Source organism: Myotis yumanensis, unplaced genomic scaffold (genome assembly GCF_028538775.1).
Source record: "Myotis yumanensis isolate MYYU_CA2020_CCGP unplaced genomic scaffold, mMyoYum1.0.hap1 SCAF_2, whole genome shotgun sequence".
NCBI classification, from domain to species: Eukaryota; Metazoa; Chordata; class Mammalia; order Chiroptera; family Vespertilionidae; genus Myotis; species Myotis yumanensis.
This window is the reverse complement of record NW_027223753.1, coordinates 185,483,985-185,510,286: the sequence shown is the minus strand read 5'-3', so window position 1 is coordinate 185,510,286 and position 26,302 is coordinate 185,483,985. Positions and strand designations below refer to the sequence as shown.

General features: G+C 41.3%; 1 protein-coding gene across 4 annotated transcripts in view; it reads right to left on the bottom strand.

The window, feature by feature from the left end:
* PLD1 (phospholipase D1) overlaps positions 1 to 26,302 on the bottom strand; it is a 199,049-nt gene that overhangs the window by 72,747 nt on the left and 100,000 nt on the right. For all 4 annotated transcript variants that reach the window (XM_070406795.1, XM_070406794.1, XM_070406797.1 and 1 more), the window contains 6 exons: positions 21,683 to 21,835; positions 20,152 to 20,301; positions 19,138 to 19,221; positions 10,675 to 10,756; positions 3,233 to 3,343; positions 1,007 to 1,207 (listed from right to left, as the gene is read on the bottom strand). In XM_070406795.1, the coding sequence (XP_070262896.1) occupies positions 1,007 to 1,207; positions 3,233 to 3,343; positions 10,675 to 10,756; positions 19,138 to 19,221; positions 20,152 to 20,301; positions 21,683 to 21,835 (781 nt within the window). The remainder of the gene's footprint in view (positions 1 to 1,006; positions 1,208 to 3,232; positions 3,344 to 10,674; positions 10,757 to 19,137; positions 19,222 to 20,151; positions 20,302 to 21,682; positions 21,836 to 26,302) is intronic.

The following is a 26,302-nucleotide window of genomic DNA, read 5'->3' as shown; positions in this document are numbered from 1 at the left end:
TGTTTTCCTAATAGCAAGTAAATCTTTAATTTAAATGGACAACAAAGGAGTGGAGTATGAGAGAGCAGATGCTCCATTGAATCTATTTTCTCTTCTTACAAGAGAAGAAACAAACCAGGTGTGTCTATGTTTGACTCAATGTCACTCTCGTTCAACCAATCAGTCAGGCTATCTATCTACATAAAAGCCTAATATGCCAAGTGTCCCCTCAGGAGTTCGACTGACCTGGAGTTCTATCGCTTGCTATGACATGCGCTGACCACCAGGGGACGGCACAGAAAAAAGGAAGGCCCTGGCCGGCAGCCGGCAGCCGGGGAAGGGAGGCCAGCAGCCGCTAGGGACCCTACCTGTGCACAAATTTTGTGCACTAGGCCTCTAGTCTATATATATAAAAGCCTAAGCGACTGTTTGACCATTCAACCATTCAACCAGTTGCTAAGACATGCACTGACCACCAGGGGGCAGATGCTCAATGCAGGAGCTGCCCCCTGGTGGTCAGTGTGTTCCCACAGCGGGAGTGCTCCTCTGACTGACGGGCGCCAGATGCCGGGCTCACGGCTGGCGAGTGCAGCTGTGGTGGTGTGAGCCTCTCCCACGGATACTCCCCCTGTGCGCCCATTCTCCATCTGGACTGGAACCAGGATCCAGACCAGCATCGGTACTGACTGGGCGCGAGCCTGTGGCCACTTCTCAGTCATGGGCGCACCAGTATCACCCTAGGATGGGCGCGCAGAAACTGCAGAGGAGCAGCAGCGAGCCTACCCAGTGGTGGCAGGTGCAGTGGGGCCAGGATGAGCGGGAGTGGCGAGGCACCCGGCCCAGGCTCCTCCCCAGTCTCCTGTCACTTCCTGCACTACTATGTCCCTCGGGGGATGTTGGACTGCGGGTTTCGGCCCAATCCCAGTAGACCACAGTGAGGGACCCCACGTGCACCGGGCCGCTAGTCATATATATTTACACAAACTGTGTCCCTCTTATGCAGTTCTGTAAAGATGACATTACTCACTGGGAGGGAACACAGAGACGGTCCAGAGATGACACGCTTCACACTGCCCACATCCGTGAGTCTGTGCTCATTGTCATCCCACCTGCCATAGGCCAGATCAATCCCGCCTACAAAGGCCACTGACTGGTCGATGATGACAAGTTTCTCATGATGAGCCCACAGATATACGGCAGACGACACGTGATCTGGGTGCCTCATCACCTTAAGAGGAAAAAATTGCATATGTAACATGATTTTTTAAATGACCTTCTGTTTTCACCCCTGAGTAGCATTTTCTATAATTCAAATACCAAAATGGGCTCTGTATACACCAAAGAAAATCCCCAAACTTCACCTTTTATTCTCAGTATTTAACTGGGAAGACTCCTAGTTACATCTGAAGCCTCCCTCACCCCCACTCATTCTACATTTTGGGGCAACTGCCATTTAGCTTGAAGCTTGGGCACATATTCTTATAAAAGTCAGCTCAAAGAAATAGCTAATTCCCTTTCCCCCCTAAAAGGATATATCTGGTATTATTTAAAAAAACAAAACTCTAAAAATGTTTAAACAACATCTCTATCTGTGGTAAATCCTATATCATAAAGAGGTGATATGCAAATTGACCATCACTCCAACGCATAAGATGGCCGCCCCCATGTGGACACAAGATGGCCAGCAGGGGAGGGCAGTTGGGGAGGACCAGGCCTGAAAGGAAGGGCAGTTAGGGGCAACCAGACTGGCAGGGGTACAGTTAGGCATTGATCAGGCTGGCAGGGGAGTGGTTACGGGTGGATCAGGCTGGCAGGGAGAAGCGGTTAGGGGCAATCAGGCAGGCAGGCAGGAGAGCGGTTGGGAGCCAGCGGTCCTGGATTGTGAGAGGAATGTCCCAGATTGGAGAGGGATCAGGCCAAAACGGGCAGTTGGACATCCCTCGAGGGGTCCCAGATTGGAGAGGGATCGGGCCTAAATGGGCAGTTGAACATCCCTCGAGGGGTCCCAGTTTGGAGAGGGTGCAGCCTGGGCTGAGGGACCCCCCCCCCCCCCACCCCAGTGCATGAATTTCGTGCATCAGGCCTCTAGTTTTTAAATAACTATATTGATCTTTTGGCAGCCATGGAGTCAAAATAGGAAGCATATGAATATAGGGAGATAGATATTTTGGCAACTCTTAATTTGAAGGGTACTTTGAGGAGTTATTAACTTTCTGCTTGTAAAGAATTCTCTCTAAATGCAGGAATGGGCACCAAGACCCTTTGGTGCATGGGCTGATGTTCTAACCACTGAGAACACTGGCCAGGGCTGACTGGGAAATATTTATTGATAAGCTTTAGGTCTTTAGTAAAATATCAAATAACAAGATGTCATTAAGAAAAGTACTTTAAGGCCTGGCTGGCATGGCTCAGTGGCTGAACATCGATCTATGAACCAGGAGGTCAGAGTTCTATTCCCGGTCCGGGCACATGCCCGGGTTGTGAGCTCGATTCCCAGTGTGGGGCGTGCAGGAGACAGCCAATCAATGATTCTCTATTATCATTGATATTTCCATCTCTCTCTCCCTCTCCCTTCCTCTCTGAAATGAATAAAAAATATTTTTTTAAAAGAAAAGTACTTTAAGTCCTTAAGTCTTTGTTGCTATCAGTATTCAAGGGATGCCACAGGGAGATCACATTTTAGAGATTCTAGGATCATCTTAATGAGGAAAATGGAAACTTGACAGGCCTCTAGGAAGTGTGCTCTTAACTAAATTATCTATATATATAATCTATCTATATAAAAGGCTAATATGCAAAGTGACCCCTTGGGAGTTTGACCGGAAGACTGGGAGTTCAATCGCTTGCTATGACATGTGCTGACCACCAGGAGGTGGTGCGGAACGAAGCAAGGCCCCAGCTGGCAGCCAGCAGCTGGGAAAGGGAGGCCCCAGCCATCAGCCAGAAGGCCCTGATCAGCCCTGATCGCCGGCCAGTCCTAGGGACCCTACTGGTGCATGAATTTTGTGCAGCAGGCCTCTAGTCAGGGTGAGAAAAGCAGAAGTGTGACCCTTGTTGACTCCATCAATATTAAAAAAGTCCTTAAGTCCTTAAGAAATTATAGTATTTTCTTTTATTTCTGAGAACACAATCCTATTTATTCAATATATACATTAGGAAATTCTACACATTACCACTGCTCAGAGCAAAATAAACCTGAAAAACTACAGAATAATAAAGAAGAAACATGGTTCAGCAAGATGAACCTGAATACCTTTATGTTGGGGTGTAGACGCATTAAAGTCTTCTTGCTGTATTCACTGTTTATTCCAAGTGCAAGTTCCACCTCTTTGTACAGTATTATGAAGATCCTCACCCCCTCTTGCTGTCACAGGAGAAAACACAGGCAGGAATGAGAATTTCTGTAGGTAGATTATGGTTTTCTTTTTCTTCTTCCTTTCTGCGCACTATATTTTCTAAAATTTCTTCTATAGACAAGTATAGTAAAATATTTAATGAACAACACAATACAAGGAAGGTGAAACGAAAATGTATGTATATTAAGACCCAGATGTAAAAAATAAATATTATCTTTCTTCCGTTCCTACAATTTGTTATGCCAAGATAGTGTCAATATTTGACTAGAGACAGAACCTTGAAATTACAATCTCAACTACTAAAAGTGTCTGATAGTCTTACACCTGAGAACGTTTCCAAACACATATCATTTAGAAAGCTTTGATCTGATTCATGTTACAGGTTTAGGGTTGTTTGTTTGTTTGTTTGTTTGTTTTCATTTACTTCAACTGTTGAAGTGATTAAAAACAAACCTCTGTTATAATTTAAACTAAATATCCCTTAATGTTCCTGGGGTATGTTTCATAGGATTTTTTGTTGTTCGTTGTAGTTTTTTTTAATTTGGTTTTTTATTTATTTCAGAAAGAAAGGAAGAGGGAGAGAGAATTAGAAACATTTATGATGAGGGAGAATCATTGATCATCTGCCTCTTTCACGCCCCATGCTGGGGATTGAGCCCGCAACCCAGGCATGCACCCTGACCTGGAATCGAACCATGACCTACTAGTTGGTAGGTCAATACTCAACCACTGAGCCATACCTGCCGGGCTAGAATTTTTCTTTAAAAGTAAAAAAAATTATTTAAATGGATAAATTGATGTGTGATTGGTTGCCTCCTGACCAAAATCAAACCCTTCAGTCTAAGGGCCAAAGCTCTAATCACTGAACCAAACTGGCCAGGGCACATTTCTTAATTTTTAGGAGATAAATGTATTGGTTCACACTTTTAACCCATAATTGAATCATTAATGTTGATTTCACCAGTGAAATGACTTCAGAAGTCATCTTCTCTAACATTCAAAAATCCCAGAATTTTAGCAGTGTCACACAAACGAACACTTGGAGCTAAAAGAAAATAGACAAGGCCATTAGGAGGGTCAAATTAAATCAAAGTTGTCTGGAAAACTTTAAGTGTTATAGAAATAACATTTATTATTAATATTAACCATCAAAAAGGAGAATGTTCAGCAACTGGTAGTACAAAGAAGTAGCAGTACCTCCTTTTCTAGTTCTGGTTGGTGACAAGGTTTCAGCCTTTGCTAAATCGCCCCACCCCCGAACATCCCTCCCCTTCTCCATGTCCACTCAGATGGTTCCCCCTCAACATATAGATCAGAATGTACTTATCCAGGACACTCTTGTCTCATTTACCCCCACTTCCTGTGCTACGTTTTTACTTTTTAGGTGTGCATCCTCAGTATTGCTGTGCAGTTTGCAGCATTTAAATTTGCACTCTCTATTCCCAGCAGCTCTGAAAGCATTCTGAAACATATTGCACACACATTGGATAATGTATCTAAAGTAGGCACTTAATATCCCAGAGATTAGACCATAAGAAATATTTCATAATACTTCCTAAATTATTAGAGATGTAGGCATATCTAATAAATTATAGTGGCAGAGAATAATCTGAAGTGTAAATGAATAATCCATGATAATTAGGCATTGTTTATCATGGAAATTTGAGTCATAAATGGCTCAGTGGTTGAGGGTTGACCTATGAACCAGGAGGTCATGGTTTGATTCCCAGTTAGGGCATATGCCCGGGTTGCGGGCTTCATCCCCAGTGTGGGGTGTGTAGGAGGCAGCTGATCAATGATTCTCTCTCAACATTGATGTTTCTATCTCTCTCTCCCTCTCCTTTCCTCTCTGAAATCAATACAAATATATTTAGAATGGAAAATAATATAGAAGTTTATATTTTAGGTTGCAGGATGTCAAAACTTGGAGTAAACCAAACACATATACAATTCCCAAATATTGTTCTGCCAGTACCAAGAAGTATTATTTTGGCCCCTAAAGCCTTATAATAACATATTCATAATACTAATAATTTAACTTTTTTGACGTTAGTACTATCTAAGAAGTGTATATATTTTTGAAGGGACACACTAGATTCACAGTCTGGGCTGCATTGAGGAAATGTGAGTACTAGGAATAGATTAACTCTTGCTCTGAAAAAAAAGTAGTCATTCTATTTCCCTGGTTATCAGCAGACTTTTGGAACTTGCTCATTATTTGTTATAATGATGTAACTATTATTTGAGTAAAGAGATCAGGAAGTGAAAGTGTAGACAAGAAGTGAACAGATTAATGTCTAATGCTCTGACCACTGAGTGCTCAGCTGTGAATCACTAGCTGAGGGCTCTAAAGGAAAACAAGAACATTATGTTATTTTTCTCCTCTATTGTTCCAGTTTACTTTGCTATTTGAATATTTAGGATTCATCACGGAATAACAGCTACCAAAAAATAGCCTCCCATTGAAAGATGTAAAGTTTAAAACCTAAAATTTCCACCTAAGTTATAGTACATTACAGCTGATATCTTTCATCATGGTTGATTTGTTTCAAATGGATGAAATTCTGCTCCTTAGCCTTATGAGATTATTACTCATTCATAAGAAAAGTAGTCACAACTTAGGAACCGGCCTGAATCTTACAATTTTCCATTTACCTGCATAACGAATGGATTTTTGAAATAATAGAGATGTTAACGCTAATGGATTGCATTATTACCCTCCATCTATCATACCTGACATTTTCTTCTTACTGTGTCTTTAATCATTGAAATAAATGAACTCTAGAGGAAATAGGGTAGAGACCTTGAGTCTTTTTAGCTTAAATACAAATGACTAATAAGGAAGTAATTAAATATAAAAAGTTCATTTTTATGCAGTCTGGCTTACAATTATTTACTCACATCTACAATAAACAGTTAATTAGTGACAAGGCTTCTGTGATAATAAAGCAATAAAACTCTTCTTTTGGTCAATGCATTGCAACACTCCCATAAACTCTAAATGGCAAAGGAAAAAATGTTCCTTGGGAACAAAGGCATTTCCTGGGTCATAATTGTGGAGACATATACAAATGTGGGAAATATTTATGCAAAATGAAATCCAAATTAGAAAGAAGACAAAAGGACTAATATTAACTCTATGATTTAAAAAAAAATACACTTTTCAAACAGCCAATGTTTTTCAAATGCCTTTCAGCGACATTTGCTAAGACAGGTGGAAGTAAAGTATTAATAGGGGAAGTAGGAAAACAAACGGGATGGCTGGGATTTGACTGCGCGACACCATGTTTCTTATCTCTACTGAAGTCAACTAGCCAGAAGGTTCTATAGAGTCAATGTCATCAAACTTGAATTTCCAAAGATGAACGTTCTGTCCTCTTTTCTAATTTGCTTTTACTCAAGTAGAACAGACACAATACTGTCAGCAGTAGGAAGCTTTAGGAGTTTTAGATACACATCACACATGCAAAAACAAAACACATAAACATTTTTCAGAGTTGAAATCAAGAGACTTTGTTTCTGAGCCAGCATTTTCTCAGGTTGTTCCAAGTACTGTGGTCAAAATATTTCCTGGATGCAGCCGGGTCTGTCCACTGCTTGAAGAGAGCTTAGCTTACAGTTCCACAGGCTAATCGCGGATTTTATCACTTGTCCAAGAATTCCCCAGGGGTGGGATGAAAAAAATCCATATCCTTGCCAGTTAATTGTAGGTAGCATTGGGATGTAAGATCACAAATGCTTGTGAGTTGTTTCATTGTTTTCTTTTTTAACCAGTTTTGTCTAAAGCACGGACCTCAAAGTTGAACATGTCTTCTCCCTTCCCTGCCATGCCCTTCCAGGTCACCACTTTGATAAGATTCTCTCTGATTTTTCTGGGCAGAAATATGATTATTTATCTCATTTGATAATCCTGGACATCCCTCTCTCCCATTGCTCACAGACTGCAACTCTAGAATGTGCCCTGTGATCTGGGGCAGTAAGAAATGAACCAGATGACAAAAGCCCCCTGAGGACCTACACCTTGTTCTGTAAGCTCCCAGGTTGCTGTGCTTGAAGATTCTTTTGGTGCAAGTCTCATCAGAAGTATTACATATCGCTAAGGTTGAAATATACCAATTGGGTATAAGGATATAGTTACCATAACTGTGAAGCAAATTATCTCACCTCTTAGTGTAGACAATGCAGGGCTGTGGGAAACCTTGGGATGCTGATTTGAATTGCAAACACTCTGCCTCTCAAGGTTAGCTTAGACTATTTTAAATAGTAACATTGCATATCAGAAGACCAAAGAGACAGGGAAATATCAACTTGGTCATTACAGAGAAACAAAATATTGTATTTTCCCCCTAAGAAGCAGCCATTTTAAGAGATGTTTGCCTATATGTTGGCTATGTGGCAGAAACACTAAGTTCCTTCCCTAAAATCTGCACAATCAAATGGAAGGAAAAAAAATCATTTATTTAAATCAACCTTATGAACCTCTGGGACCTGTTAATGCAAAAATAATGTTATCAACCCACTACTTTGTGAAATTAGTGGCTTTTAGAAACAATTATTTATATGAAACTGTTCATAAGCATATGAAATGTCAATTTGGAATGATCCAAATGTTAAAAAGGCATGACCAAATTAATAATATGCTATAGCTAGATTATGGAAGAGCAATTCTGCTAAATGACCCACTGAGAAATTAATATTTAACAGTGTTACTACCTCCTTATGAAATTTTAAAAATCATTATCCACAATTCAAAAATCACAAGTTTCAGGAAGCTGATAAAATTCAAATAAAGCACCATTATCAGGCCATAATAATTACTGGGCCCTGGTGTCCACCTGGAACCTTACCGGGATTCACAGGCAATAAAAGCAAAGAGAAGCCATGGTTGTGATAGAAAAGGAAACTGGGCAGGTACACTAAGGGGATAAACAAACATCTGCCAGCTAACATGAGGTCGAGGGCCTGGCTTGCAGGATCTTCCTCCTGAGCCCTGTTCTGGCATCGACTACTTTCTGGAGTTTACTTAGATGTTCTGTATGCATCTCACACTCAAATGATCTAAACTTTAGCTCTCTAAATCTGAGTTTGTCCCACTTCCTCCCACTTCTAGATTCACCTTCCAACACATCACTTTGATCAGATCACCCGTCATCCATAACACTCCCATCCCAGTAGATCCCCACTGTACTCCACAAAGCCCAAGCCACTGGCTTGGATCATCAACCTTTCACGTCCTAGCTGCAGCCTGCCTTTCCATCTTGATCTGCCATCCTACCTGTGCTAACACTCAGGTGAATTCAACCTTGTCACCTTACTGTGGCTGGCAAAGCCTTCTGAATTCCTGTTTCCACACCCCATTTCCTACATCTAGAAACGTCTTCTTTTTAATTTTTTTTGCTCATTCTAAATGCCCTAAATCTCCCATGTCCTGAGGAGTTCCCCACCAGACTTACCCAATGCTCTCCCTCCTGCCTTTGAATCTTGGCCCTGTCTCTGTACTCAATTGACTCTTGTGTAGATTTTTAAGCTCCTTCAGGTCAAGAATCATGCTTCTTATTTATGTACATTCACATATATTAGCCAAGTGCCCTGCACTCACTAGGCATTCAGCAAACGCATGTTGATTGAAAGCTAAAACAGTAAAGTGTTGGATAAGTACTGTAAGGAGAGGATTTACTAGTATGATTGACTCCTGGAGAAAATTATAGCCCATTCAACATACAGAAACACATTGGTAATCCTAGGACTGAGCCCAGGGCATGAGTCCTTGAGCAAGCCTTCCACGGGCAGAGATGGAATCCTTTTCATACACGAATTAGTAATTAGTCTGGTACGTGGATCAGGAGGTAACTGTATGCTAAATTATTTAATGACTATGCAAATAATGCTTTTCAAGACCAGAATTTCCAATTTGGTGAATAGACTTTTGTTCAAACAACACATTAGATTAGCCATGAAAATGATGCTGTGTGGCAAGACACGTGTCTAAAATAAAGATGACCAATTTCAGTCTTCAATATTAGCAGTGAGCTCAGATACTAAAAATTAAAGATTTTGATATCTGCAAAAATCTTAAAGTAAAAACATGGGGAAAAGACATTGAAGGGAAAGGAAAAGGTGATTGGGGCAAGAGGTAGGGGAATGGAAAGGATGGGGGAAAAGAAACGAGTGTAGGCTGTGAGGAATAGTAAAATACTACCCACGATTACTTAGGATCGACAAATTCTGCAGGAATGTTTAATGATAGAATAAACAAGATTAAGACAGTTTCAAATAATAGTAAAAAGGCTAGCATTCCCCATTTGAATGTGATTAATAAGAAATCCAGTTCTATTCTACTTCACCTTAATTTGACTTGGTTAAGGGCCAACTACATAAAAAATTTCACTAGAAATATGCATGCAAAGTAGTGTTTGATGAACCTGCTATACCGATTCAGTTATTTATCTTTTATAACAAAAAGAGCACACTCAGTGCTCACCCAGAATCTACATGGTCAACTGCAAGGGAAACAATTTCACATTATTACCAGGAACTGTCCCCAAACTGAAATAGAACAGTACCAATTCTTAATGTCCCTCTTCCTTGATATTCTTCAACATCAGCTTGGCCCCATCTGAGTGAAATCTCAGATGACTTTGTCTTTAGCTCAAATAACAGCATAGTAAGTAAAATAAAAATGCTATGTTTTCTTTCATCTTTTATAATCCATTAATAAAATTTTATCACAAATTTTGACTATAAAATTAACTACCCATAACTGATTTAAAAAATAAAAATTAGAATCCTATCTAATAATAGACAAACAAGGTAAATGACCGTACCTTCACTATGCCTCCCATTGGCTAATCAGCGTGATATGCAAATTAACCACCAACAAAGATGGCGGTCAATTTACATACGGCGCGAAGTGGCCGAGCGAAGACTGAAAGTGGCTCAAGCCCGAGCAGCAAAGGCTTTGAAGGCGGCTCCGGCCGGAGCAGCCAGGGCTTGAAGGCGACTAGGGCTGGAGCAAAGGCCTAGGTCCCAGGTGCTGGAGGAAAACCGGTGAAGGCAGCCAGGGGAAGGGAAGGCCTACTGCATGAATCTTTTCGTGCAACAGGCCTCTAGTTGCTAATAAAAGTCATGCTTTGTATTAGGCTAAAATATTATGCATTTTAGAACAACAGGAAAAAAATCACAACCAACTGAATTTGAAAACAGAAAGTACTCTACTTTTCTATCCAACTCTAAAAAAAAAAAGTTATAAGTATACATGAAGGACTTTAAAAAGAAAAGGCATTTAAAAGGCAATAAGCATTTAAGAAATCACATCAGCACTTGTTTGGAAAGTACATACTGCTTTTCGTTTAAGAATGTAGTCCAACCTCCAACGATTTCCTTCAACCACAGGGCGTTTCAGGAAGATTTCTGGACTCAACCTGAAATCACAAAATTTCAAGTAACTAAAACAACATACAAAGTTCTGACTGTGTCATAGGAAGCAAAGGCGAGTTTAGCCCAAATGCCATCCTCCTCCTCCACTGTGGCAGGTCATCCATATAAGTCCATGTACAAGTTCATATGGAAACGTGAGCCTTTGTCCATACAAAAAGCCAACCTAGATTTCTCTCCGTACATCTTACTCACATGTGCACACATACACACACATGCAGACACTGTTGGTTGCCCACCTTTTCCTTCCTTGTTCCCACCATATAGTGTAGATATTCTACACCCTCGCTTCCCCCGACTCCTGCCCAATGTCACACAATCCTGGACAATGAGATACATGAGGGGGCACATGTGGGGTTCATGGAGAAGTTTTTCCTCTTTGGTGATAGAGAGACACACCGTCCCTTAAAAAAGGAAAAGAGACTTTAGGGTGGGTATTGTATGGGGCTATGTTGCAGTCATATTGAAATTCTAAAGGAAAGACCAGAATGGTGAAATCACTAGACCACTCCACCAACCTTAGCATTGCCTGACTTGGGATTTCTCATTATGTGAGACAAATGAATCCTTGTTGTTTAAGCCACTTCTAGAGGAGCATTCTGTTAATCCAGGCCCAACGTGTTCTAACTGGTAAACAGACACGCTGGCTTCCAAGGAGCCGTGTCCATGAAACCTGGGTCTTTCTGAGCAAAAAAGAGAAGGCTCACTGATAAAATGTCTCCCATGTGAGGATAAACCCTTTGGCTCTTCTTTTTAGCAATGCCCCAGGCAGCTAAGCATACAGTAGAGTCCCTTTTTCCCTTGGGGTTGAGGTCTGAAGTCAGTTAAATCTATATGTGATATGATTTCCCTGTAATGAGGAAAAACAAACAAGAAAACTTCATCTGCTGAAATGCTAGACCTGGAGGAAGAGGAGGAGACTGGATATGGATTAAAGCCTTATTGAACACTAGGCTGTCATATTGCCTTGCCAGGAAGTCCTCTAAGAAGGTGACAACAACAGGGTTTTAAGGAGCTAAAGAGATTAAAAGCAATAATTTTATGCTCTATTTCATTCACTTAAAGAAAATAAAAACTCAGACATAACATATCCAAAGGAAGCACATATTGGGTGAGATTATTAAGAAAACAGACAAATAGTGGGAGTATATACAGTACAAATACTTGCATATTTAATTCAAAATAGAAAACAACTCAAAGGTAATCTATGTCTAAACAAACAAAAAATGCAGCAAAAGATTTATGATGAATTACAACGAGTTCTGTTTTAAGTAGAAAAGTACAGCACTGTACGCTGCTAGTTCACTGAAGATGAGATAGATCCAGCAACATATACATACTTGCAATTTTTTATATATACATTAATTATGGACTCAGAGGGCTTCCGTTTTGGGGCCACTTCTAAAGCTATGCTCAGCAATCAAGTCTCTTATCCTTTATTTACTATACAAGCATTGTGCACCCTGTATGCAGAATATTCTACTAGTTACTTTGGAGGATCTTAATATAGCTCTCAAGGAACCCTCAATTTTCAGGATAATAAAATGATAAAAGACTGATATAAACAAAGTATAAACAATGGCAAAGAGAGAGCGGCTATGATGCCCAAGTATCATTGTGTCAGGATCTTTACTAAGTAGTTATTAGGTAAACTAAGTTCAAAAGAATTATATGATACTGCATTTCACAGAATCTAGGACACCGATGATGGCAAGATGCTTCATTACTGTGTGTACCACTAAGAAAGAAAATGTGATGAGAGTTACCACTGTAAGATGTTACTGAAGGTAAGATCTATCCTGATTCCAGAGATGTTAACATGGACTTCCAAGTAAATGCTCCTCTCTTATAGCTTTAAATATTTATATGAGAAGGACAACAGTTGAAATCAATGATCAGAGATTCCATCTTAAGAAGATAGAAACAGGAAAAATTAAACCTAATGTAAGAAGAAAGGGAAGAATAGATGAATGGAACTCAATGCAATATAAGACAATAACAATAGAGAAAACTCAATGAAACCAAAAGCTAGCTCATTTAAAAATTAATGAAATTGATAAACTTCTAGCCAGATTAAAAAAGAAAAAGGGAGTTTTACTACTTTAGATTTCTCAGAAAGGTGGGATCTTGTATTATATGTTCTTTTGTGTCTGGCTTATTTCACTTAAGCATAATGTCCTCCAGGTTCACCCATATTGTTGCAAATGGCAGAATTTCCTTTTTTTTTAAGGCTGAATAATATTCCATTGAATGTAAATACTTCATTTTCTTTATCCATTCATTCCTTAATGGACATTTAGGTTGTTCCTATGTCTTGGATGTTGTGAATGCAGCCGCAATGAACATGGGAAAGCAGATATCTCTTCAATACTAGTATCTTGATTTCAACTCATTTTTATATATATCTAGAAGTGGGACTCCTGGATCATATCGTAGTTCTATTTTTCAATTCTTTGAGGAACCTCCATGCTGTTTTCCATATTAGCTGCGCCAATTTACATTCCCCAACAATGATTCCTTGAGTGGTGGTTACCAGGAGTGAAGGAAGGAGGAAATGAGGAGGTCTTGATCAAAGGGTACAAAGTTTCAGTCAGTTATGCAAAGTGAGTAAGTCTGAGAGATCTATGTACAACATAGTGCCTATAGTAAACCTACTGCATAGTACAGTGCCTATAGTTAGCTATATTAGATTATATTCTATATTTAAAAAATTGCTAAAAGGATAGATTTTATATTGTATTCTTATAATAAAAATATCTACATTAATAAAAGAGAAACATGGTAATTGGCGTACAACCGCTACCCTTCCCATTGGCTAATCAGCATATCCTTATGCAAATATACTGTCAGCCAAGATGGCGGCTGGCAGCCAGGCAGCTGGAAGCAAACATGAGGCTTGCTTGCTCCAGTGACTGCAGACTGCAACGTTCCCCACCTGACCCCGCCTGACTTGCCGGCCTCTGAGCTACAACTCTAAGAAACTATGTTGCAAATATAGAAGCTAAACAAAACCCCAGAAAAAAGCTTTCAGCCAGCCGGGATCTCAGAGCTAGAGTTATACATTGTTTCGATTATAGCAGGGGAAGCCTCAGAGCTAGAGCCAGAGCTAAAGCTGGCCCAGAATAAAAAAAAAGAGAAAAGAAAAAGAAAAAAAGGAGTGGTTGGGAGCTTCAGTCAATTGCCAGCCTGAAAGCAGCCCTCAGCTCCTCACCCAGACTGTCCAGGCACCCCAGTGGGGACCCCCACCCTGATCCAGGACACCCTTCAGGGCAAACCAGCCGGCCCCCACCCGTGCACCAGGCCTCTATCCTATATAGTAAAAGGGTAATATGCCTTCCAGCACCGGGATCAGCGGAGCCGCGAGGCCTCCTGGCACTGGATCAGCATGACAGGGGGCAGCGCCCAAACCCCCTGATCGCCCTGCGGCTCTGTGTGTGACAGGGTGTGGCACCCCAACCACCCCCCCCCCCACACAGGCCTTGCTCTGTGTGTGACAGGGTAGAGCCATAACCTCCCCATCGGCCCTGCCCTGAGTGTGAGAGTGGCGGCGCCCCAACCCCCTGATCGGCCCAGCTCTGTGTGTGACAGGGGACGGTGCCCTAACTCCCCTATCGGCCCTACTCTGTGAGTGACAGGGGGGAGCTCCTCAACCCCCTGATTGGCCCTACTCTGTGAGTGACAGGGGGGAGCTCCTCAACCCCCTGATTGGCCCTACTCTGTGAGTGACAGGGGGGAGCTCCTCAACCCCCTGATGGGCCCTGCTCTGTGCGTGACAGGGGGCAGCACACCAACCCCCCTGATGGGCCCTGCTCTGTGAGTGACAGAGGGCAGCGCCCCAACCCCCTGATCGGCCCTGCTGTGTGCGTGACAGGGGCTGGCGCCACAACCTCCCCATTGACCCTGCCTTGAGTGTGACAGGGGGCGGTGCCCCAACCCCACAATCAGCCCTACCCTGAGCATGACTGAGGGTGGCATTGCAACCTCCCGATCCGCCCTGCTCTGTGCATGACAGGGGTCGGTGCCCCAACTCCCCAATCGGCCCTGCTCTGAGCCCGACCAGGGGCTGCACCTAGGGATTGGGCCTGCCCTCTGCCACCCAGGAGCAGGCCTAAGCCAGCAGGTCGTTATCTTCCGAGGGGTTCCAGACTGCGAGAGGGCACAGGCCGGGCTGAGGGACTCCTCCTCCCCCCCCCCCCCCCCCCCCAGTGCACACATTTTTGTGCACCGGGCCTCTAGTCTATAATAATAAAAGTGTAATATGCAAATCGACCGAATAGTTGAACAGCAGAACAACCGTCCGGACGACCACACTATGACACGCACTGGCGCCAGGCCAGCCAAGGCAGGTGCGATGCAATTGGTCTCTAGTTCAGGCCTGAGGAGAAAGAGTGAGATCTTTGGCAGTGATAGAAGTGGCAGCAAAAGGGAAGCCACAGGAAACCCAAAATTAGTGGGAGGATCACGGAGAGAGAAGAGCTCAGGAAAGCAGCCCTATAAATCTGTTTGTGACTTCTAGCTCACTCCCAAGCTCCCAATGCATGGATTTGATCCTAAATACAGGGTGGGGCAAAAGTCGGTTTATAGTTGTGAATAGGCAAAACATAGAGTTTTTGTTTCTGTATTGTTATTTATTATTGTATTATTTATGAACTGTAAACCTACTTTTGCCCCACCCTGTATTATGCCAGAAAGTTTGAGAACTGAAAAAAATAGACCACTGCCCAAACTGGCCACTAGGTGGAGCACATGGGGGACAGAGCTGAACCACACTGCAAAGGCTTTGAAAAGAAATCTGACATTAAAAACACAGATATTGGTGTTTCTGATTTCTTAGGATATATTCCTGGAAGTGGGATCACTGGGTCAATGGCATTTCCATTTTTAATTTTTTGAGGAACCTCCATACTGTTTTCCATAATGGCCACACCAGTCTGCATTCCCACCAGCAGTGCATGAGGATTCCCTTTTCTCTACATCCTTGCCATAGGTTCATAGCAGAGCAATTTACAATAGCTAAGATTTTGAAACAGCCTACGTGCACATCAGAAGATGAGTGGATTAAACACATTGGAATACTACATAGCTGCAAAAAAGAAAGAACTCTTACCATTTGCTACAGCATGAATGGACCTGGAGAGCATTATGCTAAGCAAAATAAGCCAGTCAGAGAAAGAAAAGAATCACATGACATCACTCATATGTGGAATCGTATGAACAACATAAACTGATGAATAAAAATAGATCCAGAGAAATAGAAGCATCAAGCAGACTGTTGAACCTCAGAGGGAAGGCAGGGGAGGGTAGGTGGATGGGAAGATCAACCAATGAACTTGTATGCATATATGCATACCCATAGACACAGACAATAGGGTGGTAAAGGCCTGGGGTGGGGGGCAGGGGTAGGCTGGAAGAGGTCAATGGGGAAAAGGGGGGACATATATAATACTTTCAACAATAAAGATTTTAAAAAAGAAAAATATAAACACAGATATTGCCAGAGGAGATAGATCAGAAAAAATGTTACAGTGGGAAATGTGTGAGATTTTACTGCCTGTTTTCTTCCAGGATTTCTGTGGTTTCAAGTCTAAACATCCCAAAGAATGCTATGCTCCAAAATTGTTGTGCTCTCTCACACCCCTATGCCTTGGTCTCGACTGTCCCTTTGCCTAAAACGTTCACCTGTTTTCTTCTCACCAACTCCATCCCCAGGCCCCAGGCCAGCATTCTCTTCTGTGAAGCTTCCAGAGCCCCCTCTTGCAGGCTCAGCCACTACCCCTCCATATCTTCTGCTGTGTTGATCTTCATCACCAAGTTTTCCCCAATCTGTTGTTTTATGTATGACTTCCTGACTCTATGTTGTTCCAGGGTAGAAGTTGGTTCTCACTCATCTTTATATGCACACTAGAGGCCCAGTGCACAATATTCGTGCACTGTGGGTGGGTGGGGGGGGGGGCCTCAGCCCAGCCTGCACCCTCTTGCAATCCAGGACCCCTCGGGGGATGTCCGCCTGCTGGCTTAGGCCTGATCCCCTCAGGGACTGGGCCTAAGCTGGCAGTCAGACATCCCTCTTGCAGTCCAGGGCTCTCGCAGTCCGGGACCCCTCTCTCCTTACCACCTGTCTGCAGCAGAGGCGGGAGAGGCTCCCACCACCACTGCTGTGCTCGCCAGTCATGAGCCCGGCTTCTGACTGAGCAGCACTCCCCCTGTGGAAGCACACTGACCACCAGGGGGCAGCTCCTGCATTGAGTATCTGTCCCCTGGGTGGTCATTCTGCCATTCGGTTGATTTGCATGTTAGGGTTTTATTATATAGGATAGCCTTGGTCAGTACCTGTCACAGAGCGCATGCTCACTAAATAGCCCTGGAATGAATCAGTGAATAAATTAGCAAATGAATGGAGAGGTGGTCAAGTTAATGAACAAAGGAACTGAGTAATTCTAGGTCCCAGGTTGTTTCTCATGTCACTATATTTGCCTTTGCTTGCATAATAATTGCTTTAAAAACATATTAATGCCATTTTTACTTAAGTACATGATGTCTCTTGAATTAGATCGGAAGTTTCTAAAGGGCATGTGTTTCCTCTAACTATGCTTATTACTTTCTCAGGTCTAGACATATCAGGGTTTGGTTAAGCTTTTGAATGTTCCCTTTTGCAATATACTTGCATGACAAGAATTTTCTTCACTTGCTCTGAGGGAAGTTACCACAAAGGTTTTATTTCAAAGGTAGTGTTGTAATAAGATGTTATCTTAGAGAAGTCATGACAAAGAAATAACATTCTGATTCATATTTTTGCTGACAGTAGAAGAGAAAACAGTCAGGGTTCCATCTCTTTAAATGTTTAAATGTGAGTCTTACTTTGGCATTCACAACCTTCAAAAGAGAATATATTCTTGCACAAAACATGAGAACATGGGCTCAATGGAAAAAACTGTTTTCATTCTCTTTCATGTCTTCGTCAAACTTTCAGAAATATTTTTCTTCAAGGACTATAGTACAACATTAAACTTGAATGAATTCTCATAAGTGTTTAGAAAGTATCAACCAAAGAAACAGCTCCTAAAGCAGGAAACTTTATGTTATTCCTGGTAATTGACTAATGGGGCAAAATTTGTCAATAATATACTAGTAAAGGCCAAGAATAAGCTCCTCCAACAACATGAGAATAAATTATTTGTAGCTGTGCTGACCAGCACATACTTTATCTGTGATTCTAGATCAATGATTCTCAGCCCAGAGGGACCTTGCCTCCCAGGAGACATTTGGCAAAATCTAAAGACACAGGTTATTACCACTGGGATCTTGCTATTGTCATCTAGTGAGTAAAAGCCAGGGATACCGATGGTGCTAAACATCCCACAATGCACAGAACAACACCCCACAACTAAGAATTAGCTGGCCCCAAATGTCAGTAGTGCCCAGGTTGGGAAAGCATGCCCTAGAATGATAGAGTTTCACATCACTGAGGCAAAGCGCAGAAAAAGATGAGCTCACATTCCTAACTACTCTCCCCTTTGCCCCCAGGTCTAGAATTAAGAGGAAATAAGTTATGATGATATTTGCACAGTTCCTACATAAGGTAGCGTTTGGAAGGAAACAGGATAGGGAAAAATAGGGGCATCTTAAGCAATTAAGATATTAGAAGAAAAACACGTTTTAAATGTTTTCATTTCCATTACAGTCAATGTTGACATCTGCAGTCCTTCTTCACTGTCCAGGCAGGTAGGTAATTGGAGCTAAAGTCACACTACAAAGCCTACACCAACTTCAGGGGTGAAATTTCCCAGTAGCTAAATGAGTTTTAGATATGAGACTTCTAGTGGCTTTAAAAAGCATCATAACTCTCATGGATGTTTTTAAGGGGGGGTCAGACAATTGAAACCTGACATATCTCCAAAAAAGCTGACCAGGCTAGTCATTAACAAGGACATTTAAATAGTAATGGGCAAATGGAACTATTCCAATTTCAAAGGGACAATTCTGAAGAATTATGTTCACTGGATCTAGTGACAGACATACCAAAATGAGGAAAAACTACCCAAGGATGATTATTTTCCACTACCTCTACAACTATGTTTGCATTGCAACATAATCTTTACTAAAATGAATACTGAGTGTCTGCTTCCAAATAGAAAGACAAGTACAATATTGTTTAAGCTAGATATTTTAAGAATATATTTGGGTGCCAAGTGTTTTGAAAAGACCTTTCACTGGAGGCTATTAGAGTTAATTGGTAGAGACTTCGGCCAGACCATCTGTGGGTACTGCTGGTTTACATAATGTGTGACTCTGGGACAGCACAACAAACACTGTTGTACATTCCTAAACATAGAGACTCCAAACACCATCCCCAGGGACAAATACTAACCACCAATCTGTGATAAAAATCTCTTCTTTTGCCTCTTCCATCGCATTTGCAATATCTTCAAAATATCCTTTGGCATTAACATACCTGAAAGACAAGTGTTTTTTGTTTTTGTTTTGTTTTGTTTTTTTCATTTGTGTGTGTGTGGGGGGGGGGCAGGGTTTGTTTTACAAAAAATAAGAAAAGAGGAGAAGACACATATCTTATGGCAAAGCCAAAGATGGAAGCTATTCCCAAGAGTCCCTACACAACCACTAGTTAATTTTCTGTAAATGAAAAACAAGGACTGAGAATGCTACATAGGAAGTACAGTAAACCGACAGAGGTAAGCAACAATTGATTGATATCATTATCATACAGGGTCAAATGAACTCTCCTATTCTCTTGAACTCACACACAGTTGTTCTTTGGAGACTGAAAACAGAATTGTTTTAAATCCATGGATAGAAAAACATGCTAAGAATGATTTTAATTCAAAGAAATAGCCAGGCCTGGCCAGTGAGGCTCAGTAGTTGAGTGTTGACTTATGAACAAGGAGGTCATGATTCAATTCCCAGTCAGGGGACATGCCTGGGTTGTGGGCTCGATCCCCAGTGTGGGGTGTGCAGGAGGCAGCAAACCAATGATTCTCTCTCATCATTGATGTTTCTATCTTTCTCCCCCTTTCCCTTCCTCTCTGAAATCAATAAAATATATTTAAAAGAAATATCCAGCAAGTAAATTCTTTTTCTTAAATCATGGCTAACAACTTAAATAAATCTTCCATTTGCATCATTAAGAAAATTTATAAAGTTAGTTTTTAAAATCAAACTTCAAAATCTAAAACTGGCTATTTTAAAGCTCATTATAAAATATCTTTAAAACAAAAATTGGAAAACTTATTGATGCTCAGGTAGTCCTATAAAGAAAAGCCTTTGTTAGGTATAATGCATTACATCTTTTCACAGCTTTGAAAACTGACTTTAGGGAAATTGGTTCTATGACTACCCTGACAGTCTTAGACCAAAAAGATCTTACCATTTAGCTAAAATGTTCTCTTGGAGAGTAGCATATGACCCAAATCGGTGATCTTTGAGGAAGTTGCTGCCATATTTCTGGACGAATTCTTCTATAGCTCCTGCCCACAACCGAGCATGTCTATAGCTGTTGCATTTTAAAATAAGTGTCCTGCAAGAAAAGCAAAATGTGGAAAAGGATGGTCACTCTGTGTTCTGTCTTTTTAAACAAATTTAAGACTGAACCATGCCCTGTTTTGTTTCGATACTACAGACATACGTTGAAAATTTTAAGTAAACAGCATCTTACTTAAATTTAAAAAAAGCAGACTTGTAAACATTTTTGGCAAGATTGTAAAATATAGTCAGTGTAGCAAAAACACATTTTCAGGCTACTTATTCATTCATGCAACCATGTATAAGGTACTTCCTATAGTCCTGGAGGCGTGCTAGACTGTAAGGAGGACAATGAAAGAGGTATAAGGCGAGGACCTGTGTCTCCGTGTTACTTAGTTGCTGGCTCCTGTAGAGGTCATTTCCCTTTGTAGTGCCTGATGTCCATTTCCTCAGCTTCTGGAAACATCCTGATTGTACTTTAGGAGAGTAATTCCTTCCCTACTCGGAGTTAACCAAAGCCAAGCAAAAGGGCACATTCCAGACCCCTGATCCCACAGACTGGTGCAGAGATCTATCTGTTACTGGGACCAGTGGGAATTATGGCCTGATGTCTATGACCCTCCCCCAAACAGAAACTGTACAGGAAGAAGGTTTCATGGCACCACCTTGGCATTTGCAGTAACCAATCCTGAACCTTCCATTGTCAAAAGAGATAAGGAACTTGCAAATCTTTTACACACACTCACACACATGCAAATGTATGTTAGTAAGAGTGTATCTGTATCTCTACGCCAGTCAATCTGAGTAAAGACAGAAATGTATATATATCCATATACATGAGGCTGAACTTTATGGAAACAAGTGTATATAGAGAGAAAGACACGCATATATTGTATAACTACAATATTCCAGGAAAAAACATATGCATCAATACACACATACTCACTAATACAATCTATGATAAATGTACATTTGAGTATCCTTTCAAGGTATGTTTCTTAAAAATCTGTGTGTCAACAGAATTTTTCTAAATCAAATCATTGTGTTTTGTTAAAGGATGTCAATTCATAAAGTAAAATTTTATTTTTTAAAAAAATGTGAACTATCTATCATTCTATCATTCCTTAATTTATCCGTTCGGCAAAATGGTATTATTGAGTAGTCAATTTCAATAAAATAGGCATATGTCAACACAAGATAGTTTATTCTAACTGTTGACATAGGGTCTTCTTACATATTGATTTAAGGAAAAACAGTGGTTTCATTACTTTTAATTGAGGATAAGTTCTAAATGAAAATTTTCAAATATTTAAATTATTTTACTTCCTTTGTTTAAGGTTGGGAGAAAGACTTTGTTTTTAAGATATTTTGGTAAAAATGTATTTTTTTTTTTACTAACAAATATTTACTCTTTTAAAAATAGTTGAAATTTCTACCTTGAAAGGTTATCAATTCGGAGTCCATATTTCGTGTCTGTCTCCTTCTTTCCCACCTTAATTCTGAATTCTTTATCCACCAGCAGGACGAACGCGATGGCTCCATTGTCTGGCTTCATGTACAGTAAAAAGGAATCTTTCACTATCAACCACCTGGGAGGAGATAATACGCATTTTTAAAGTTGTACTGAATTACTGAGACAAAAAGAACAAAGTATATGACAAGTCTGAAGTATATAGACTCACAGGTAGTAGACAATTTCATGTTTACACTGGGGATTCAGTTTTTAAAAACCACAATGAGAAGGATTAAATATGGCAGAGTAAATGGATGCTGCACGGACATGCTCCCAGGAACTAACTGGTATTACAGCTAAAATACAGGAAAACTTCTTGAATAATCAATGGAAAGCTCGCAGGAGAGAACCCTGATACCTGAGGACCGAAAGTGGAGACCGCATACAGACTGATTTATTTTGTATATTGTTAAATAATAATAATAATAATTAAATTAAATTAAATTAAATTTAAAAAAGGAAAAAATAAAAACCACAATGAAACAACAAAAAACACAATCCAAAACCTTTCTATTATGCTTTTCTAAGAAGTGCTGGCACCAAGCAATTCAAAATAATTCACTAGCTTTTTAAACACTAAGGTCGAAGAGGCCTGGACAACACCCCTGCCAAGGGGAGGGAGTGCTTGCAGGAGGTACAGCGGGAGCCCCAGCTGTTGGGAGAATGGAATGTGTTGGTGTTTGCTAAAAGAAACTATCATAGAAGAGGCAAATAAGTTTCTCAGTAAGTATAATCCCCCTTTTAAGAAATCTAGTAAGCACCCCCAATACTCTGCATATTCTGTTGCTCATTTCAAATTATTTGCGATTTTTAGGGGCCATTATTAAATGATGTTCAATGGGACATGATCTCTCAAAAGCATATTTCCATTCAATTCAATATATGTTTAAGAGCTTCATAATAGAAAAGTACAATGACAAAGAAGGAGTTAGGGTAGAGGTAGAAACAGCACAAAGATAAATCATACATCTTTTCAAAGGATCTTACTAGGCCCATGGGGCACAAGCAACCATAATTCTAGGCTGAATGGGACAGGTATCAGAAGAGAAAAGCAAACAGTGATAGGTGGGAGGAGGAGTCCTTAGTCCCGACTAAGAGCACAGGAGTGGCTTCTCCCAAAGAGGCGGAGTCTGTGCGAGGCCAGGAAGGACCTGTCACAGAGAGCCGGAAGTTGGTAGTCACGGTGTCCATCCCACAGGGAGGGAGGGAAGAGCTAGCAGGGCCCTGAGCTGTGGAGATGCTGCATGTGTTGGGAGACAGTTTGGTGAGGCCAGGGTCTCAGAGAGAGTCGGAAGGGAACATGGGCAAAAGCCGCACTGAAGAGCGTCTGGGGACCAGGCTAAGAGGTTGATTTTATCTCAGGGAACCAGTGCTCTCTAAACGTGCCTGATCATCAGACTCTCTTCAGATTTTTGTTAAAAATAATAGAGTCCAAGGTCCCACCAAAGATCCATTAAAAAGGCCTAACAATTTGTATTTAAAACAAACATCCGGGTGTTTATTAAATAAGGGAATCATTCTGTCCTGCCAAGGCCATAGGACAATGATATCATTGGCACTATGTGTTTTTTTTTTTGTTTTTGTTTTTTTAAAAAAGGTATGAAGGAGAAAGAGGGATGTAGTGTGGCAGTGAGGAAGCTACTGTAATAACACAGAACAGCTCTTCTTACACTTTACTGTGGATATGCAGTGCCTGGGGATCCTCTCAAAATGCAGATTGGGATTCAGGAGGTCTGGGGCGGGGCCTGAGGTTCTGTATGTCTAACGAGCTCAGAGGGGTTGCCTATGTTAGGGCCACCCTGCTTAGTAAGGATGCAGATGATACGCATGGCACTGAGAGTGGAAAGAGCAAGACAGAGAGAACGGGATGGACATCAAATAAAAACAAATGGCAACTTTGTCCTGCTGCATGCAGCACCATATATTTACATTTACCTGCAATTGTGGAGTGACCAAATGATTCAACATATAATTGAATAAAGTAACAACAGTTATATTGTATCACATATTAGGCAAAATGAAGCACATGATGGGTTAAGTAAGGCCAGAACACCTGCACATAAATTAAGTAATATTATAAATGTCATGTGGAAACTCAGAATTTGAAAGAAATCTACAATAAATCTTTACTGAAATTGCTAACCACATTATGTTTTAGTGGCTTTATAATTTGGGATTCTATGTATACAAATATACATTGATTTCCACACAGTTCATTTCATTCGTTTTTTTAATATGTCAGCTGCCTCCCTCTCCGTAAAACTGGGTGGGATGTACTGTGGATAATTTACAGTAAAGGACATACATGTGATATTGTTTTCTAAAAAAGGGGGAAAAATCAAGGTCACAGAAAGCAAACACCTAACCACAGTGCTAGTATAATTATGGTGATGGCACACCAGGGTTTCCTGGTTTTTCTTATCAAATGAATAAGTTAATAAGCTTTTTGCACCCAAAAAGCTAAATCCCAAAGAAAGTTTCTCATTTGAGACCTGAACACAAGGCAACTGAACAATATAATAGATAATAATCTCAATAATTTTCAGCAAATGCAAAAATTATGCATTTTTATAAGATTTCTCAACACTGCTCAATATGAATGCCAAGGTCATGATATCAAACGGTAACTCTGATTCTGATGGCCATGGCTGAGTAAGTCCAGACATGTGGCTGCCGACTGATAAAGCTCAGTTAAGGCTAAAAGAGAGGAGATGGATCGTATATCTGGTAAAGTTCCTTCTTTATCTGCTGAACTTTCTCAGAGCTTGACTTTGAAGCAAGCTAGAGAACAGACATGCGGTGCAGGCCGAGACCTGGCTTACTCTGTTGCTGACAGGCGTTGACAACCACAGCTGGCAGGCTTTCCGATCTGAGAAGAAAGTCAAACATACCAGACTTGTGATACTGGAATGGCATGACAGCCAGTCTGGCCAGCCCTCCACAGCAGAGACAACAGTGTGGGACGACAGTGGAATGACGCCATGTCCAGGTGAACCAGCTCCCATGACAGAGCAAATCTCAGAAATGCTCCTGAGAGCACAGTCGTGGCCTAACCACCAGGGCCAAGGGCTGCAAAACATGTCCTCGGGAACAGGCCACCAGGTACCACTGTGCAGTGCCCTGCACAAGGACGCCCGCTGAAGGTGGGCACTGGCGTCGGCCGCACCATCCTGCAGCAGGGGGCACTTCTCTCTAACTTGCACACAGGTTCTGAATAGGCTACAAACAGCCTTGTTGGGCAACAGAAATGAGACAGGAGGGCACTGCTCAACTCTACGAGGTGCCATTCATGTGGTACCTATGTCAATGGTGACTCCCTTCAAGATGTGGCTGCCTAGAAATATGGAATTGTTTAGTAGTGACAGCTGGGTTTTTGAAAGCTGAACACAAAAGATAATGGTTTCTGTTTTGACAACGATAAGCTGTTTCTTTGTTGTTGTTTTTTTAAGCATAGTTTTATTGATTGCAGAAAGGAAGAGAGAGTTAGAAACATCAATGATGAAAGAGAATCATTCATCAGCTGCTTCCTGCACACCCTCTACTGGGGATCAAGCCCGAAACCTGGGCATGTGCCCTTGACTGGAATCGAACCCAGGACCCTTCAGTCCACAAGCCAATGCTGTATCCACTGAGCCAAACCAGCTAGGGTCGTTGTTCTTTTTAAACAGTCATTACCTATCAGGGTAAACTGACTCCTGGCCTTTATTGGGAGCTTTTCTTAATTACACCATTCATGAAAACTCTTCTGGTTTCTTCCCTCTCTCTCTTTTGTTCTTTTGTTAATAGATTTATTTATATTTCTTAACGAGAGGATTTGTAACACAAAAGTAATCCATCAACCAGCCTTTTGGGAGTCAGCACCGGCTGCGCAGGGATTCGGCTGCGCAGGGATTAAGCACCTGCCTTCAAGTCAGCCTCCCTGAGCTCCAGTTCCGGCTCTGCCAACTGCCTGATTGTGTGAACTTGGCCAACTGAGCCTAAGTCTATAAAAGGAGGGTAACAGCAATGCCCTGCTCCTGTGTCTGTGCAGATTAACTGAGATGATTCACATATATTGTTTAGCACAGTTCCCAGCACCAGTAAATCTGAACTTCTATGAATATTCTTGGTCTAAACCAGGTGAGATGATGGTCTGTTCCAACAAGATGCCTCCTGCCTGTGCTGCCACTGCTGCGGCATTTAAATGCAGGTGGGCGGACATGAGCAGCCATCACCTCTTCAGCTTCATTTCCCACTGTTCTCTCCCACCACCTGTGTCTGGCTGTTCCTCAGCCTGACAATCTTGTTCTACTTCGGGCTCCTGCATTCACTATTCCTCTGCTTCAAAGTTGTTTCTTCCAGATCCTCCCATGGATGACCCCTTTTGTCGGTCAGCCCTCTGCTTAGATGTTCTTCCACAGGTAGGCCTTCCCTGGCTATTCCATCTAAAAGAGCTCTATGTAGGTTCCAGAGTTTATTTGAAAGAAAATATTTTATAGTGCATTATTTCCTTTTTTATTGTAGTAAAACTGTTCTTTTTATAACACTGAAATTTCTTTAATCT